This window comes from Rhinocladiella mackenziei, assembly GCF_000835555.1.
Source record: "Rhinocladiella mackenziei CBS 650.93 unplaced genomic scaffold supercont1.9, whole genome shotgun sequence".
NCBI lineage: Eukaryota > Fungi > Ascomycota > Eurotiomycetes > Chaetothyriales > Herpotrichiellaceae > Rhinocladiella > Rhinocladiella mackenziei.
In genome coordinates this window covers 603,912-623,069 of record NW_013550596.1, presented here as the reverse complement: position 1 = coordinate 623,069, position 19,158 = coordinate 603,912, and the positions used below count along the sequence as shown (strand labels likewise).

Genomic DNA, 19,158 nt, shown 5'->3' with positions numbered 1-19,158 from the left:
CCATCGATCGTAGGATACAAATTCACCGTGTCGGAAGAACCTCTTGTAGTGTGTCGAGATTGTAGTACCTCCAACATATTCAAACTGGTGCGGCCTGCTGTTGATGGGGCCGAGGAGCCTTTGAAACTGCATTCTGCAGTGCTTAGGCTACCCAACCTCGCTCTGCTGGCGGAATTTTCGTCTTCAGGAGAAGCAGGGGGTGCATAGCTACATTGAATCCCCTTGGCCTCGCATCGCCTGCATTTTGAGCGCTTAAGATCACGTCGGGTTTTGGAGCCAGAGCATTCACTACAGGCTTTACGTCTGCCGAGAGATGGTATGTCATTGAGACATCGTTCGCGGTGGCGTGAGAGGGACGACTCTGAATCCAAGAGCAAATTATTAGCATTGAAATCGTCCCTGTTTTGGTTATGAAGGCTTATTCGGATACTGACTTTGGGTGAATCTGATCCCACACTTTCCGCATTTCCACTTCTCGAACGGCTTGTCCATTTTGCTATCGTGCGTCGGGAGTCCGGGCATTGATTCTTGCTGGCTCAGGTTAGTTTGGGCCGGAACAATTCTCTTGTTTCTGCGGAGAGCGAGTCTTCTCTGTTCGGTGTACGGAGTACCTTGACCTTCAAGCGGTGAAACAAATCAGAGGTTGAGATAAATACCATCGAGTGTGTCTTCTTTAAAGCAGTTGAGCACGATAGATATCATCTCTCGTTCGGAGTAAAGCTTGAAGGCCCGTGCTCACAAGTTCTTGTGTCTGAATCACGGATATTACGATGTGCAGGAGTCTGTTAGTTGCCATGTAATTGTTTTCCTAAATTTAAGAGAGCTGACAAGGCTTAGTGGAGAATTCCATCTCAACGGTTCCATGGATGTCTAAAATGCAATGGCAAAGGTTGGGGGTTGTGGCACCTCAGGGAAGTAACATTTAGGGATTTTCAGTGGATTGGACCAACAGCAGACAGCTCGATGAAACAATGCTATTACTCAGAGCTTTGAATCCATCTATCGGGTCCGAGAATAGTTCCGTATGATCGGACGACGTCGCCGTTCATAAACTTTGTGAAGCTTCTTGACTGTACTCGGGACTCCGCGTACGAGGGATCCAGAGAGATTTCTTTTGTTACCCGATTTGGTCTAGCTTGCCATTTCAGCAAAACATCTCTAACATGACGAGCTGGGTTAAACATCATCACCATTTTCCCAATGCGAAGTTTACCAACGACTTAACGCAGATTCTTCTCCAGAGCTGCGTGAGACCGCCTTCGGCCGAAACAGATGGACGTGTACGATTCCAATGTCTCTACCATATGCCCAACTAACAATGCTGCAGCGGCCATGGTGGTCTGCGCCGGCAGGCCTTTGCCAAACTCGCTACCCTCTCTGCACACCGATCTCTTACCAAAGAGGTAGACTTTAAACGCCTCATCTCGTCGATTCCGCGCAAGAGTCAAGGGAACGGTGTCCTCGATGGAGTCCTTCGAGCCATTGCACCGGCGTCTCGAACATGCATGACGCCTCGCGAAATCGATGTCCTCCTTGCTCTCTGTAGTAGTGCCCAGTCCTTGCATGACCTGCCACACGCTGAATGTCTCATTAAACAATTGACGACCTATCTCCCAGAAGCCCATTCTCAGCTGTTTTCGTCGTCACCCTTCATACATGAAATCAGACCCGCGCCGTGGACGGCTCTGACCTATGAGCTCACCAAGGCCCTCCTGGTACTTGGACTCCGATTTCCTCCATTGAAAGAGTCTGTCGCATACAGTATTAAGTCATATGTTCACAATTGGTCCCAGTCGGCGGCAGCACTGACCTCGGTGGGACTTGGTGAGCAAGATGAAGATAATGAGACTGAAGCCCAGGAAATTGCGGCGGTCACGGTGTCACTGGTTGGCTTCATGGATGCAGCGGCACTGCACGAGAACTTCTGGTCCTCATATGAAAGGGTGGAATTGATCCGCTCTTTGAGGGATGCCTTGTCCGAAAATTTTCTGATTGCTGTCGAGACTGCTTCTTCTGCGATTCGAAACTCGACATCTTCGGACATTACCACACGAGACTGGAGGAAGTATCTCAAGCGATTCGCCGCCCAAGGCACGCCGGTTGGCGCAATGATGTTGCAGAGGGGGTTCATGAAGCTTGTTCTTGCATGTACAGCCAGAATGCTTTGCGACGAACACACAGTCCAGTGCGGCGATATTCTTGATCAATATATTTCCGGCACCCATCTGAACCGCGCCAGGGATGAACTTGTCACCGACGACATGGTGGAGTATCTTGTGGAGATCATCACGGATCAAATACGTGTCTTGGAAGATGGTTCAGACTACTTACAGCTGAGTTCGGCCTGGCAGCAGCGGCTGGCCTTTTCCGTCAAAGCTTACGCGCTAGAAGCTTTTCTTCACTGTGTGGTGCTTGACGAAGATATTGCAGACCCGGAGGATCTTTTTGGGTGGCTAGAGGATTCAATCGCAAATCAAGTTCAGATGGCAGACTTTGAACTGGCAGGCGTTGCTCTGAAGAGTTTAGCTGTCGCTGCAAAATACATACCAGAAGGGGCATCCAGTTTTGCGCGCATCTTGTTGAGGTTTATTGTTCGGGGGACTTCACGACCATCTGCTGTGGCCATTGCTGCACAAAGCCTATCCCATATTTTGAGGATGTTGTCACAAGATGCTGTGATTACAACGATATACTCACTTGGGAACATTCTCAGCTCACAGACCGGCGCGGAGAAGGCTCACCATCCTCTGACTACCGATGTTAATGGCCACCACGGTTCATTGTCATCCACAACGAGACTACGCACCGGAAGTGTGATTTCTCTTTCTCTCAGCGGCGACGAAGAAACGTCGCTGGTGTGCGGAAACGTCGCTCACGCGATTGTGACGATTGCAACCAAGTGTAATGACAGCAAAATCATGGCCCTGGTGCAAATGATGATGTTGCAGAAAGTGGGAAGAATCAACTTGGTGGTTGATGGCCGCATCATCGAAGAAGCCGCCAAACTTGCCATTCATGGCAAGGAAAATGAGTTCAAAGCACTGTTGAGACTCTACGCTCGACTACATCGCGAAGCTGTTGTGCAAGAAAATGTCATCATCTTTGAAGCAGTTCGCAACGGTCAGGAATACCTGGCCATGAACTTGGACAACAGATCACCACTCTTCAAAATTTTCGCAATGCACCTCTTGGAAAGAATCCTCAGCAAGGGAGATGTTGTTGAAGGCGAGTTCAAACAATCTGCGGAGGTCGAACAGGCTGCGAAAGAGATAGCACCTCTTCTGAAGCCTCTTTCTATCTTGGCTTCCCGAAAGCCCGCTCTGACCCTCGAGGGTACCTTGGCTGATGATGCCGACGTCCTGACTATGGGACGCGAAGTTTGGTACAACATTGCGGTTCATGGCATCACTCTTCAGTCACGCATCGGTCAGCAATATTACCATGAGCTTCGATTGCTGGCGATGAATTCCCTACCACTGGTCGACCTTGATCGCGCCGAACTCTTGGAGTCTGATGTGGAACTTAACACCGTCCTGCGGAGAGGAATGAGTCCGCAACATACCGCTGACCAAAGGAAGAACTTAATTGCTGCCATTTCCGAGAGAGAGTCCGATATCAGCAGATTGAGTTACCAGAAAGTCGTCTTTCTGAACGCGGTGTTCCTCGTGGAGAGCCTCCGTGCTATTTCTGGGAGCTGCGCTGAGATCCTTGATTATTTCACAGATCCAACGACACAGACTAGTTATATGGGATTGTGCTTAAGCTCAATTGCAAACGAAGTGGTGAAAAGGTACACGCAAAAAGTAATTACAGCGAAGGAAGACGAATTCGGTGCTCCGTATGTTTCTCGACAGCTCGCGCAAATCCTCAGTGGCTGCTGTCACCGAAGTAGCAAGATGCAAGAAGTGGCAAGAGCTTCAGCCAACCATATCATCACTTTTACTCCCTCTGCCTTGTGCCAGAAATCCAGTTTGTTCGCTTTGCTGGAATTACTCTCGCTGATGTGGTCAAGTTGCTTGGAAGCAGATGTGGACGAATATGAGTGGAGGCCCACGCTCACTTCCACACGCGCCAAAATTACCATCGAGTTGTCCGATGATTACGCGTTTCGCAAACGCACCTTGAACAATCTATATATTGATGCCAAGAAGTGGGTGACTACTGTGATGGGCGTTGCCCCTCTAGATGTCAAGGGCCTCCTTCAGACTTATCTTTCGGAATTTGATGATACTGGTGCCTATGGACACGTTTCTTTGGGCAGATCATTTGCTCTTGAAATGGGCTCTATGATTCCGCCCATGGATCACCGGCTCAATGCCCTGGACAGGAAAGGAGAGTCTCTCAACGTTAATATGGCTTCTGATTTTATGGCCCAGTACACTACCCGGCAGGAATATCGATTTACTGGTATTCCGGATCACCATCGAGGTTATCTTTATATCGACAATGCGACTGGACGTCGATCTTCTGTCGGACGTCCATCCGTTGATACGACGCCAATTTTGCAAGATGCTCTTCAGGATCTTCACAACAGAACGACACAACCAACTCCTATTCAGGTGTCTGAAGTGAAGGATGTTCTTCGTCGTGCTGCGGCTCTCCTGTGCCAAAGCAAGAAATCCCAAACAGCAATTGTGCGCCACTTGGTCCACATTCCCTTGGCCATCTTTACGAAGGATTCGATCAAACTCGGTATATCTCTTTGGCTTGGAGTAATTCATGAGAATTCCCGAATGGAGCCAAGAATACTGACAGAGGTCGCCCAAGCTTGGGAAAAGACCATTGACCGAGAAGAGGGTATCTTTGGCCCTCAATTTCGACACCCCGATCCATTCTATGTCAAAGAAGAATTTGCTCCGTCCGATAGGATTGCGATTCATAGGCAGGCGCAAACCGCACACAATACCATTTCTCCCCATTTCAGATTGATACAATTTTTTGAAAGCCATTTCAATGCAATCAGACTGGGCAGTGTCAATACTCAGCGAACTTTTGTTCGAATGCTTGAGCGGACACTTCGTGGCTTCCTTCAAATCAAAGGACATCCACTTCTCCGGGAGATTCAATTTCACCTGGTTCTGTTCGCCTTGCAAGTTGTCAAATTCAGCACTTGTCTAAGCAAACTCTGTACGTGGAAGCTGAAGGATCTGATTCTTTCAGTCGGTCTTCAGTGGTTTGCAAAACCACCCGCATGGTCATTTGGCGGGAATCGCCTCCAAATAAAGGCTGAAATTCAAGTGATGCAGGACGTTTTGGTTATGCTACAAAGCACCAGGCAGCCTATCTACATGGCCTCGGCGACCAGAAGAGACCCTCAGCAAAAACATGACCTATTAGAAGCTCTTCTCACGAACGAAATCAACCGTCTCAATGTTTGGCTTGCACCTTTGACTAGCACGGAACACCATAGTCAATCCGAAACCCAAGTCGCGGCATATGCTCGCACGGCATGGACCGAAAATCCCGCCCTCGCTCTCCAATTGGTGACGCGGTTCCCGAACGAGCAACTTCGCCGTGATGTGCGCTTTTTGCTTGTTAACTTTCCAGACAAGGCCTTGGATGAGCCAAACGCTGTCGATCTGTTATTAGGGGATGCCTTACCATCAGATGTCTCCTTCCAGTTGAAATATCTGCTCTACTGGCACCCGGTCAACCCCATGCAGGCCGTGACATATTTCCTTCCTGCGTTCGGGAACCACCCATTTGTGCTGCAATATGCGACGAGAGCGCTTGAAAGTCATTCGGTTGATGTCACATTCTTTTATGTTCCTCAAATTGTACAGAGCTTACGTTACGACGCGCTTGGATATGTGGAGCGGTACATTATCGAGACCGGCAAATTCTCGCAATTGTTTGCCCATCAAATCATCTGGAACATGAAGGCAAACGCCTACAAGGACGAAGATTCTCAAGAACCTGACCCGGTCAAGCCAACGTTGGACAAGGTCATGGACAGCCTGATTTCAAGTTTCTCTGACGAAGACAAAGAATTCTACGAACGCGAATTTGCATTCTTTGGTGAAGTCACCGACATATCCGGAAAGCTGAAGCCTTTTATCAAAAAGAGCAAACCGGAGAAGAAAGCCAAGATCGAGGAAGAGCTCCGCAAAATCAAAGTTGAAGTAGGGGTATATCTTCCCAGCAATCCCGACGGCGTTGTGGTCGGCATTGATCGAAAGTCCGGCAAGCCACTGCAATCGCATGCCAAAGCACCTTATATGGCGACATTCAGAATCCGTAAAACGAGGGAAGTTCCGGAGGATACCGGTGCGATGAGACAAGCAACCCCCAAAAGTCCGCCAAATATTCGCCGAGGTCATAGTCGCCGAAATACCAGTGACATCTCCAGCCTCGGATTAAACGAGACAAATCCGGCAACATACGAGGTTTGGCAGAGTGCCATCTTCAAGGTCGGAGATGATTGTCGACAAGACGTGCTGGCCTTACAGATGATCGCGGCTTTCCGTGGGATTTTCAATTCCGTGGGACTGGACGTTTATGTTTTTCCATACCGAGTTACGGCAACGGCACCGGGATGTGGCGTCATTGACGTTCTTCCCAATTCCATCAGTCGTGACATGCTGGGCCGTGAAGCTGTGAACGGTCTTCATGACTACTTCATCACCAAATACGGCGGCGAACATTCCGTTCGATACCAAGAAGCAAGGAATGAATTCGTCAAAAGTATGGCGGCGTACTCGGTCATTAGTTATTTGCTCCAATTCAAGGATCGCCACAACGGAAATATCATGGTTGACGACAAAGGACACATTCTTCACGTTGATTTCGGATTCTGTTTTGATATTGCCCCTGGCGGTGTCAAATTTGAGAGAGCTCCTTTCAAACTGACACCGGAAATGATTGCGGTGATGGGTGGAGATGATCCCAATACTTCTCAATCATATCGATGGTTCGAAGAACTCACCATCAAAGCCTTTCTGTGTAGCCGACAATACTGCGACAAACTGAGTCACCTTGTGAGCTTAATGCTTGACAGTGGGTTACCCTGCTTCAAACCCGAAACTATGCGAAACTTCAAGAATCGATTTGTTCTCGAGAAATCGGACAGAGAGGCAGCGGAGTTCATGCTTGGATGTATCAAGAAGAGCGCGGCAAATGTGACGACCAAGGTCTACGACGAATTCCAGCTCTTGACAAATGGCATTCCCTATTAAGAATGAGCCGTTGGTGAGCACACATAATTTCACATCAAATCGACGAGAACGAGCGTGAAAGGAAAGAGACCGTTGCATAGAGGTTAATGTGTACAGTAGGGTATTTTTTTCAGGACAACATGTCCTGAGTAGCTCTGGTATTGTAATCCAGACGCCGTATTTCGATCTAAATAGGGTGGCAGCACCCCTTAGCCAGTCCTCTTAATGAGAATCAACCTTTCCGTCGACCGAGAAGATTCAAAAGAGCCATTCGAGTTCGAGATTCACTTTGACACCAGACCAATCTTGGCCAGAAGATTCACGAAGAACTGCCAAATCGGTGGTACCAGCCGTAACTGCTCGATGATGATTGGGGCAATGACCACAAAAACGAGAAGAGCTGTTAATTTTCATTAACTGGGGCGAACCTAACTGCAGGATTATCGAGCACGCATACCAACAACTGCCATGCTGACGGGAGATTTCTTGACTTCTTTCTTCTTGTAGGCGGACTCCGGCTTGCCCATTCGCTTTTCCACGCCTTTCGCATGCTTCTCGTTTGCTCTCCGCTGAGCTGGTGTTTGGGCCTTGGTCGGGTGAGACTCTGAGATACTGGAACTAGATGGATGAGACTCACCATTCTGTAGAGGTTGAAGGGTTGGCAGGTAATGAGGGTGGAAGTGATTGGGTCGCGTGAGATGGATACGTTATTAATCGTGGATGAAATCCCCTCCGCTGAAGGTTTCTCCAGCAATCGGCGGAGTGGTGGGATCTATATAGGAGATGAAGAGTCGAAATAAGCCGGGGTTCTGATCAATGTTGATACGCGGATGATGACAGATATTCATTACCCCTTTGAGGCACCAACGTACAAAGCGACATCTCTTTAAAGTCAGCTTGCCAAGACCAGTATCACATGACTGGGCCTCCTCATCACGTGGCAGGCAGCGTCACAGCATCACGTGGAAATATGCTGCCTATCTATCCCAATTCCACACTCCCAATACACCAGACCCGTCTCGCTCAATGACGCTGTCCAAGCTTCGGTTGATAACTATGCATTCAAGCCAAGAACAGGCAGCTCCATTCCTACTTCTTACAACCCTGGTTCCGTGGTTGCATTGTCCATGGCCTTACAGCTTCCCGAGGGCTCCTATCATGTTGATAATAAATCCTCGGGCACCTTGGCAATGTACCTGTCACCTTTCTTCATGAGGCAGGCGAGTAACTTCAAGATGTTTACTAAATGGCGATCGACGTTGTATTTCCAAGCTTCATGGGCGATAAAGAGGTATATCAAGGACGGCTCCGACTCTGGAGGAGGTATGCTTCCTGAACTTCCGCTGGATTTGCATGCTCTGCCAAAATGAAGACAACAACGTCTCTGACCCTGCTGGCTTTGTCGACGTCTTCTGTGCTGGCTTGCCAGCGAGAGCACCACCAGCTTCGAACATTTAACCCTCACACTGCGCTTTTAAAGCGGCAGGAGACACACTTTCCTCCCGTCCTGGATCCGTCTGAGGCCATCTTAATCAACTCATTCGACAATACTTCCATTGAATCGTGGTCCTATTACTACACTCATGGCCTCCACCTAGCGGGCACCAATAAGTCAATGGCTCAGTGGACCGCCGATCGCTGGAATGAGTATGGCTTCAAAGCGGGGTTGGCGTCGTATTGTCCGTGTTGATATCTCCAATCCTTGAACTTTATCTGATCCACCCCCCAGATACTTACTTGAACTATCCCGTATCACACTCTTTATCCCTGACTTACGCTAATGGAACCACTTGGGCTGCTTCATTGACGGAAGAAGCATTGGCCGAGGATGATGTTACCACATATCCAAACAGCGTGCCTACTTTCCATGGCTACTCTTTCACCGGAGACGCTGAGGCCGAGTATGTCTATATCGGTCGAGGCCAACAAGTTGATCTGGAACGCCTTCTAGCCTTGGGTGTTGAGATTGAAGGTAAGATTGCATTAGCACGCTACGGTGGTCCATTCCGCGGGCTCAAGGTCAAAAATGCCCAGCAATATGGCATGATTGGCTGTGTCATTTTCACCGACACCGCTGATGATGGTAATGTTACTGAGGCGAACGGCTATGCGCCCTATCCTGATGGACCAGCAAGGAACCCAACCTCGGTTCAGCGAGGCAGCGTCCAATATCTGTCCACATTCCCCGGTGATCCGACCACTCCGGGTTATCCGTCCAAGTTCGACTCGCCACGTTCAGACATTTCTGTGGTCACACCACAAATCCCATCCCTTCCATTGTCCTGGAAAGAAGCACAACCATTGATCCAAGCCCTCGATGGTTTCGGTCCAGACGGCGAAACCGTCAATCGCACAAACTGGATCGGGAAACTCAACGCTACCTATTCAACCGGGCCAGCCCCAGGAACCACCATTTCCATGTCCAACGTCATGCGCGATGACATTACATGGATATGGGACGCCATTGGCATCATCAACGGCACCAGTGAAGACGAAGTGATAGTCCTGGGCAACCATCGCGATGCTTGGATCATTGGTGGAGCAGCTGATCCCAACTCCGGCTCCGCCGTCATGATCGAACTGGCCAAAGCCTTCGGAGAGCTCCTCAAGACTGGATGGAAGCCCAAGCGTACCATTGTCCTTTGTTCCTGGGATGGAGAGGAATACGGCTTGGTTGGCTCCACAGAATGGGTCGAAGAATATATCCCCTGGCTGAAAGATGCGGCAGTTGCCTATCTCAATCTCGACATTGCGACATCGGGCCCCAATCCCGACTTGTCCGCATCGCCAGAATTGCATGAAATTGCCACGGAGACCATGAAGAAAGTCGTGTACCCATATCGCGGCTATGATAACCTCACTCTTTACGACGTGTGGTACGGCTTATCTGAAGGAGAAGTTGGCGTTTTGGGTTCTGGAAGCGATTACACGTCTTTCCTTCATAACGGCATCAGTTCACTCGACGTCGGCTGTGGAGGTGGCTCTGACGATCCAGTCTATCACTATCATTCCAACTACGACACTTTCCACTGGATGACGACGTTCGGTGACCCAGACTTCATCACACACAAAGTCATGGGCCAATACCTGTCTTTGTTGGCATATCACTTGGCGACTGACGAGATCATCCCATTCAATGTCGAAAACTACGGCGTCCAAATGACGCTGTACCTTGAGGACCTTGTCGAAGATATTGAAGCAGCGAATGCCACCGTCGATTTATCGCCGCTCGAAGCAGCAATTACAACGTTCAATGCTTCGGCTTCGGCGTTGACGTCGTTCATGTCCTCCGCCTCTACTGACGAGGAGATCAAGCTGGTCAACGCGAAATTGAGGGATTTCAGCCGCGGCTTTGTTTCGCAGGGTGGTTTGCCGACAAGAGAATTCTACAAACATGTCGTATTTGCGCCGGGTTTGGATACAGGATATGCTCCTGTAGAGTGGCCTGGTATTACAGAGTCGGTCGAGGCTGAGAATCTTACACTGGCCAATATCTGGGTAGAGAAGTCGGCGAGGGCGGTGGAGGTTGCGGCAGCGATTTTGATGCCTTGAAAACATTGAGATCCAGCATGAGATACGCATGCCGAAACTGAACATCATGAGATATAAGTACTGCATATAGTCAATGATGGATACTACATCTACTCTCCGCTTTTGTCGAGTCTATCGGAGAAACTGCCGATCCTCCTGCGACGTCGGGGTCAATGAGGGGGAATTCCACCTCTGGCAGGCATTGCCGTATCGCGCAAATCCCGTGGGGAGGATGGCTGCAAGAAGAAGTTTTGTCTCTGAAAAGAAAGGAATGCCTGACGGAAGCGGGCTCTTGTGAACAAGCAGAATACCTTGGAATTTTCTTAGTTAAGCATTTGTCGATCTATCGACACGAGAAACTTGGTGAGCAACATTGCGCGCGAGTGATCATCTACCTAGTACGAGGATACTAGGAGCAGGCGATGTAAATGACGCAGTAACTATTCGACTGGAGAGCAAACCCAGCTCGAAGATCAGGACGAGACCACATAGGAAGCCTCAAGAATTTCCCTTACTAGATTGTCCGAACGTTCGCACGTCCTTCTACCATGGCAACGCTCCGCATCGCCTCGTGGGCCGTCTCCCTGACCTACGCCGACCTACCGGAATCCGTCGTGCGAGCCGCGGTCAGGAGTTTCTACAATTGGACCGGCTGCGCGATAGGGGGCTCGACGCATCCAACGACCACTACTGCTTCGAAGGCGCTGGCAGCGTTCTTTGGCGCCCCAACCTCGAGTATTCTCGGGGGCGGCGCGGGTGGTCAGGACGGCTTGCCTGCTCGACGAACCGATGCGTCTCACGCTGCTCTGGTCAATGGTATTGCGTCCCATGTCCATGACTATGACGATACGCATCTTGAGACTATCATCCACCCAACGGGGCCCGTGGCGAGTGCGTTGCTTGCGCAGGCGGAGGCGTCGGGGGCGGATGTGTGTGGCGAGCAGTTCATTCTCGCTCTTGTCGTTGGCATCGAGGTGGAATGTAAAGTCGGATTGGCGGTCTGGCCGGCACATTACGATGTAGGGTGGTAAGGCGCTTCTCCTTTCTTCCTTCCCAACCGCGAACCTCGTAGAACTCCAATGAATGAGACGGTATTATTAATGCCCATCGTCACAGGCACATTACCAGCACGACCGGTTCCATTGGCGCCGCGGTGGCCGTAGGCAAACTACTCAATCTCTCGGAAAAGCAAGTGGCGCATGCGATCGGTATTGCTGCGACCCAAGTCGCTGGACTCCGCGAGATGTTTGGATCCGATACCAAGTCATTTCACGTTGGAAGAGCTGCGCAGAATGGACTGATGGCCGCCATCCTCGCTTTGAACGGGTATACCAGCTCTCTGCAAGCGCTGGAGGCGAAACGAGGCTGGGCAAACGTTGTCAGTACAACACAGAACCTCGACCTGCAAGTCGCAACGTTGGGCAGAGTGTGGGAGATCGACAGGAATGCTTTTAAACCTTTCCCTTGTGGTATTGTCGTCCATCCTGTCATTGACGGTTGTATTCAATTGCACAAAGAGATGAAAGCCAAGGGTCTATCTGCTTCGAATATAAAGGCTGTGTCTTCGAAAGTCCACCCGCTCGTCCTGGAATTGACGGGAAAGAAAACGCCTCAGGACGGGCTCCAGGCCAAATTCAGCGTTTACCACGGTGGCGCGGTAGGATTGGTTCTGGGGAAGGCCGGGCCTGCGCAATATGATGACTCGGTGGTGACCAATGCAGAGATGATTTCTGTTAGAGACAAAATCGACGCGATTGCAGATGACCAGCTCAGAACAGACGAGGCAGAGATGGTAGTTGAGTTTCAAGACAGGCAGGCGTTGAATTGCCATGTTGAGCATGCGATTGGAAGCCTAGATGTTCCCATGACGGATGAGCAGCTGGAAGAGAAGTTCATTGACCAAGCCAGTCTGGTGTTGGGTATCGAGAGGGCACGGAAGGCCAGTCAGACCTGCTGGGCGTTGAAGAAAGTCCGCCATGTCGGTGATTTGGTGAGAGCATTATGATATTGAAGATTGAAATGATTCACTCAAGGGCTCACCATGTATTTGACCTCAGAGAAGCGGCCAGTTTCGTTCTTGCTCTGGAAAAATCATCTGTTTGTCAAAGACGACACGACAGTCGCGCAGATGGTGATATCAGTTGGTTAATTTAAGTCGACAGTCGACACCTCTTTGGTGACCTAAGCTAGATGGTGATTTCTTGCTATGAATTCCAACAGGTGTATAAATATACAAGTCCAAAGTCTCGAATTGCATTTTCTGTTTCCATCGGCGTACACGACAATGACTTCCATAACGACGAAAAGACCAGCCATTACTGACAATGCTTGGATTTGCGGTAGCCGATGAGATTAAGAGAGGAAATGGAGATGTTTAACGCGAGTCACTTGGTGGCTCTGAAGCGTGGCGTAAGAATTCCAAGCATGCGGCGGACGAGCAGAACTAAGTTATACTTTCAGGCAACATGGGTCCACGGCTTTTCTTGTCAGATGCTGAAGCAACGCAGGTTGCATGGGTGGCTCGAATACGGGGATAATTTCCCCTTTGAAATGAGGGAACTTATCAAGAATGAGATCTCGAAGGGGTTGAAGATGCTCACGGCGGATTGCTTCCACCAGTTGACACCATCAAATAGGCTTATTGAAGGAGTGGAAGAGTTAACCCGGTTTTTGGAAATCCGTCGGATTGAGTCGACCATTCATCCCGTGGGAGCCTTCGAGAAAGACATGTCTCGCCGGAAATCACAATTGTTGCATGGCTGTAGTGAAAGAAATCGATGTCTTCGCCTCCCAATCATAATGAGATTCTATCTTTCTTTGGGCGAGGACCAAAGCAGAATTCAAGCTTGACGAAATTGTGGAACTGGCCGAAAAATTTCCGAGTTCTGGGATCTGACCAAACCGTGAGAGATTCGTTGTCGTGAGAGCTGGAGAGCACAGGTGCGTCGTGGTACGAAATGATGACCGTCCAGGATGGCTTCCTCCTATTACGATTCAAACTCTTTCAAGCAGGTAAAAGTCTGGTCGTCGGTTAGCCTTTTTGGGAGGATTTTCTGTGGGTTGGACCGAGACGAAAGATGCTGCTGAAGCAGCGAAATATGCCAGTGCGGCATCCAGCTTTATGTTGGAACAAATCGAACCTCCAAAACTGCAGAACAATGGAATGGGAACTCTTGAACGGCGGTTTGCCTCGAGATCGGCTACGTAAGTTCCGGGCGAGAGTTTCGAGGGGAGTGTTGACCAAAATGGGGGAATTAAATACGGATGAAGATAGTCCCAATATTTCAAGGTTTGACAATTCGTATTAAGCCGTACTCATGCGTTCGCGGCCTGGTTCACCCCCTTCTGCCTTTTGCTTGAGGTGATAAGGGGCCACCGAAAAAGAAATGTTGGAGGTGGGTGCGGTGAGTAGTTCCCAAGCATTTCAGCTCTTGCAGATTCCTGAAATATAATTCGTCGATAAATGAATACGAGTGCGGAAGACAAGGGCCTTGTCGAATTAGGAAAAGGGAGACAGGGGGCTAATACAAGAAAGGGGGCTCCTGATACTTTTGGCCCCAATGCAATCACGTATGAGGGACATATGGAGTAATCTGTTTGCAAACCGACGTTACGATTGCTGTCTTCAAAATCAAAATATACGAGCACACCGGAGTAACCTCATGGTCAGACTCAAAATGCCCTTTTTTCTCAACCCCTGAGTTTGAACTTCAATGAAGAAGCTCTCCTTCAAATACTGATATCTGCTATTGATGAATTTACCTCTTCTTTCAATGATTCCTGTTTTGGCCGTTCGTTTCGTCTTCCAGCTCAGTCCGTGTGGTCCCTGACTTAGTCATGAACAACAATGGCCGAGGCTGAGATTCTGACAAGCTCATCCGCACACGCAACCAATGACTCACAAGATTTGCAACAAATTCTTCAAGCTATTCTCCAAACAAATGAAAATCTAGCTGCTCAAAACACAGAACTCTGCCAGCTTCTCATTTCTACTCAAGATGCTTCTGTTCCTTGTTGGAAGAACCCCCTTCAGCTCCAGGAGGTTAACGGGCTCAACACAAACAATTTTTTTGCTGCCAGATCGCTACCGTCTAGGTTTTCCAGACTATCAACAGTTGAGCAGGCCAGCTCCCCAAATCCGAATGAGAAGATATGGGAAGGAATTTTGTCCTTGAGTGCTACCAAGTCGAAAGATTTCATGGAGAAATTCTTCTACTGGGACCGACCAGAACACATTGAAATGGTTCTCAGTGAGAGAAGCAGATGGACATCCTGGAGCTACGCCGCTTCGTTTCCGGAATTGTCGAAATTCATGAAGAGAACACATTTGTCACATCGGTCGAGCTGCCAGGTCTGGATGGATGATTTATCTTCACGGGAAGAGAAGCGATCTATTTCGTACAAGGAGTACAAAAAGCATGTTCGCGTCTTATGGGATGGAATCAAAGATCGAAGGCCTCCTGCCTCCTCTCACCATATGTCGTTACAAGCGGACCATACAAGTCGATGTTCCATTCGTTTGTTCCAGATCGTGGACTTATCACCCCTGGTTCTTGCCGCAATTCTCGGCTCCACACCGCAGTAAGTGTAATTATCAACGGATTTGAGAAGGACGGCTGACCAATGTCAATTTCTAGATCAGATTTGAGCTATATGGCCGCTTTCGTCGAACGATATCTGAGCTTCTCTAACTGGGGCAAGGTCAGCTTGTTAAAGTTTGGTGATATGGTATACAGCCTTTCCTGTTCACGACGTGCACTCGAGCACTCGAGCTGACTTGATATAGAGTTGGAGCTCATTTACAATCGAATATCACTTCTCATTCTACTATGTTTCGGCGGAATACTCCAGTTCCGAATCGACCAAGCATGATCCACGACAATGGCGTAAATCAGCACCATTTGGAAGGGAAATGGCTACGGAGACAAGGTTCATTCATGAAGAAACGCTGTCATTTCTCCTCATTGGACATTTCAAAGACATCGCAACCTGCTTTCAATTGGCAGAAGCATATTTCAAATTCGACCCGTATAAGAAGAACACTCAACCCGGTTCATTTCGTCCATACTTGCTTGACCAACCGCCGGCGATACTACTGCTATCTTGGATATCTGTCGGACTCCATCACGTTCTTTGGCGATGGCAAAGTTCCATTGAAGCGGTGGAGAGTGAGATCAAATCCTCAAGACAAATCATCTTCTTGGAAGATAGAAGCGATCTTATGGCCGACGATCCTCAATTTTCCCTTTCCAAGACATACTTTTGGGCTTTGCAGGCCTATAAATTATTCGAGCAAACCCTACTCGAAACGATCACAACGTGGAAACGGTTCAAGATTGACTCTTTACCTCGACTGCAGGACCCGCGAGTTTCGGTTGAAGACTGGAATATTCGAGTCCAAGATATCGACGATGCCATCGAAGAGCTTGATGCTAAAGTTTCCCGAATCAGGAAACGAATTGAGGAGGTCAAAGATCTTCGGACTGGACTGATATCAGCCTCCGCTCTATTTGACAGTCGGACTGCTGTGCGACAAGGCGAGAATATCCGACTCCTCACGTACATCACAATCCTCTTCTTCCCACTCTCCTTTGCCACATCAATTTTCAGCATGCAAATTCTCACGCCATCTAGCCGGGTCCTTACTTCCTTCATCATTGCCCTCCCCACCATTACACTAGGTACAGCTCTTCTCGTCTTCAATCTAGAACACATCCTGAAGATGTGGACATCCACGACGTCGTTTTGCTCTTCCTTCTTACGGCTCCGTATGCGAGCTCATCGACGGAAGGATTGGAGGGATCGAGCAATAGCACTACATGAAGATCTTGCCGTCAGCAAGCCTCCAGTGCGCAAAGCACAACGTCAATACAGCGGATGGATTTACCTTTTCTTCCTCATGGAATATGTACTTGTGGCATTTCCGGTCAGCGAGCTAATTGCTCTGATGACCACCTTCGGGATCCTCAATCATCCGAACTCTTCCAAGTCCTCTCTCCACCAACGTCAGTCATCTACACAGCTTGAGTTCGGGAAGGATTCTGCCGAATCAGAATCCACCAAACACGAACAAAGAATGGAACGCATCAGAAAGCGAGTCGAACAATCCCTCGAAGACGAAAGAAAGCGTGAGAAGGCCAGAAAACGTCGTGAACAAGGCCCAGTTATTTTAGTTCTCATCATCATAAGAAAGGCATCTGTGAAAGTGTTGCAGAAGATTGGACTATTACTATTTACTCTTCTACGGTCTCTCCTCGTCCCGGTTTGGACGATAATTCTCTTGGTCGAGTATATCATTCTCGTTATTATTCTCTTGCTGCGATCGCTTCTTCGAAATTCATTCGCCAAACGAACTTCTGTTCAAGCAAAAGAACCAACTCCTTTCCTCCGCGCTGCGCAGATTCTTGATCTTACAGCACTTGTCCCACGGCGCAAGGCAAAAATCGTGACCGACTACACCCAAGACCCAGCAGATTTTGAATTTCGGGCAGTCACCCGTGTTGCCACCAAACTCAACCTTGCATCGCCACGAATAAAGACTTCCACGAGCATGAGTAGTCTTCATACAAGCTCATCAACCACAAAACTAGTCAAATCACCAATTGTCAGCACGTCGAATTCGCGATCTGATGGAAATTCAACTGTCCCACCAGTCATTCGCACATATACTGATCCAGCCACGCTGGCACATCACGCTGAAGATATCTTGCGTGTTCGCGGTCCAGGGTCGAACAGAAGCACCACATCGACTGCGGTGAGGAAAGCATTTAATGGAAGACCTTCTGCCCAAACGAATAGACCGACTGGTCTAGAGATGAACGAAATCGGTACGGAAGGGGCGGCGGCAACATAGTAATACTTACGAATTGATAGGCCTCAAGGAAGGAAGGGCCAGGAGTAATTGTTGTTTTGACCTCTGTACCGTCGGCACCACTTACAGCACGGAGCATTTAATTAATATCTGCTCAACGCACCCCACATTTGGCGAAAGCACGTCCTGCGAAACCATACGCTCTTCAGAGGTATCTTACGAATTCAATGACCTTTGTTTCAGGCCTCCGTGTTGCGAAATTGAGCATTAGCGTTGCTCCTACTAATTGTCAAGATCGCTGATATTTCATTTCAAACTCTACCCGCAATGTCATTACCTTATAACTCTCGCTACATCGGCGAAGGGCAATCTACAGCAACTATAGTCCAAACTATCGGACGGATCCGGGGATAACTTACCGCGTTTGTTCAAAGGTCATCCATCTTGAAGTCTGGACAACGCATGAGAAGTTTTCCAACAAGGAATGTCTTCAATCTTAGAGAGAAGATCCGTGTGGATTTCAAGTATTTGATGCTCCGATAGCTCCTGATTAGTTCAAGCTGGTCAAGTTGGGTGCCTCGTATTGCAAAGTGGTTGCATTGAACACCGCCGTGGCACTCAATGTTGCGGACGCGACAAGGCCCCTTTGGAGATGTCATTTTTCAAGAAGTCTCACACAACGTTTTTCAAGAATACAAGTCACAGTATGGCACTGTCTTCTTCCGGGTGCGCGCTCCTTTTTGCCGTTCATCTAAGTGTGGAACTGGCCTGTCTTGTAACTCACAACTCCAAAAGTGTTGATCTGGGTATGAAATGTACTATTGGCCTTACCCGGGACATTTTGGATCCAGACACGAAATATTCATTCTCGGAGAACACGGCTCCATTTTGGAAAATTGTTTCGACGAGCGAACAGACCTTTGCGCACGAGACCCACTTCAGCCCCGCCTCGAAGCTTTGTCCGAGTGGGAGGAAGACATGTACATCAAACTAAAGCACTCGTTTCTTAACCGCAAGAGGTCAACATCAAAGACGCAAATGTACACTTTTTATAGAGAGAACTCTCCTTGCCCTTTTTGGGCGTAATTTAGTCTCCTACCTTCAGTGTCTGACTTCGAATCTCCACACAGGATGTGAAACGGAGACGAAGACAGGTGTTGCTAGCCTTGAATCTGGGATCCAGAAGACAGGAATGCTATGAGCCCATATTAGTTTGACAACCCCCGTTATTGCTTGGGACAGGGAAGAGAACTCTTCAAACACTACCCTCTTGCTGTCTCTCAGCTTTTGACCGCTGCTAGTAAAGACACCCACCCCCCATCTGAGATTGTTCTTCTCACCACTCACACGCTGCAATTTCTTGGATTTCGTTCTACTCCAAATAGCGAACTACACACGACCGTAAGCTATCGGAAACCCATCTTGAATATACCGATTTGGAAACGGAGGAGTCTTTGCATGAAGCCAAGGTCTCAAGCCCTAGGATTACCCATGATTCATGGTGGGATAATAAAAAGGGGTCTTACAATCACAATTCAAATCAACGGCTTGGAGCAAGGAATGATCAATGTTTGTCAAGATATGCTCGGCTTTCCCCAGGAACTTTAGTTATGCAAGTCCAACAATACCAGGAGGAAATGGCATATCCACCGAGGTCCAACA

At 48.7% G+C, this 19,158-nt stretch overlaps 5 protein-coding genes across 5 annotated transcripts; 4 read left to right on the top strand and 1 right to left on the bottom strand.

Annotated features, from left to right (window-relative positions):
- Positions 1-1,272: 1,272 nt before the first annotated feature.
- On the top strand, positions 1,273-7,175 carry Z518_10430 (uncharacterized protein; the record flags this gene model as incomplete). The annotated part of the gene is made up of 2 exons (XM_013411973.1): positions 1,273-1,280; positions 1,328-7,175. 2 exons carry the CDS (start codon positions 1,273-1,275, stop codon positions 7,173-7,175), a joined length of 5,856 nt encoding a protein of 1,951 aa, XP_013267427.1.
- A 263-nt stretch (positions 7,176-7,438) lies between these two features.
- Positions 7,439-7,794, bottom strand: Z518_10429 (uncharacterized protein; the record flags this gene model as incomplete). Its single annotated transcript, XM_013411972.1, has 3 exons — positions 7,439-7,554; positions 7,612-7,741; positions 7,792-7,794. The coding sequence occupies 3 exons, from the start codon at positions 7,792-7,794 to the stop codon at positions 7,439-7,441; spliced, it is 249 nt and encodes an 82-aa protein (XP_013267426.1).
- Positions 7,795-8,520: 726 nt separating this feature from the next.
- Z518_10428 (uncharacterized protein) lies at positions 8,521-10,706 on the top strand (the record flags this gene model as incomplete). Its single annotated transcript, XM_013411971.1, has 2 exons — positions 8,521-8,833; positions 8,884-10,706. 2 exons carry the CDS (start codon positions 8,521-8,523, stop codon positions 10,704-10,706), a joined length of 2,136 nt encoding a protein of 711 aa, XP_013267425.1.
- Positions 10,707-11,233: 527 nt separating this feature from the next.
- Z518_10427 (uncharacterized protein) lies at positions 11,234-12,690 on the top strand (the record flags this gene model as incomplete). Its single annotated transcript, XM_013411970.1, has 2 exons — positions 11,234-11,712; positions 11,802-12,690. The coding sequence occupies 2 exons, from the start codon at positions 11,234-11,236 to the stop codon at positions 12,688-12,690; spliced, it is 1,368 nt and encodes a 455-aa protein (XP_013267424.1).
- Positions 12,691-14,532: 1,842 nt separating this feature from the next.
- Z518_10426 (uncharacterized protein) lies at positions 14,533-17,538 on the top strand (the record flags this gene model as incomplete). The annotated part of the gene is made up of 3 exons (XM_013411969.1): positions 14,533-15,266; positions 15,323-15,413; positions 15,472-17,538. 3 exons carry the CDS (start codon positions 14,533-14,535, stop codon positions 17,536-17,538), a joined length of 2,892 nt encoding a protein of 963 aa, XP_013267423.1.
- Positions 17,539-19,158: the final 1,620 nt, after the last annotated feature.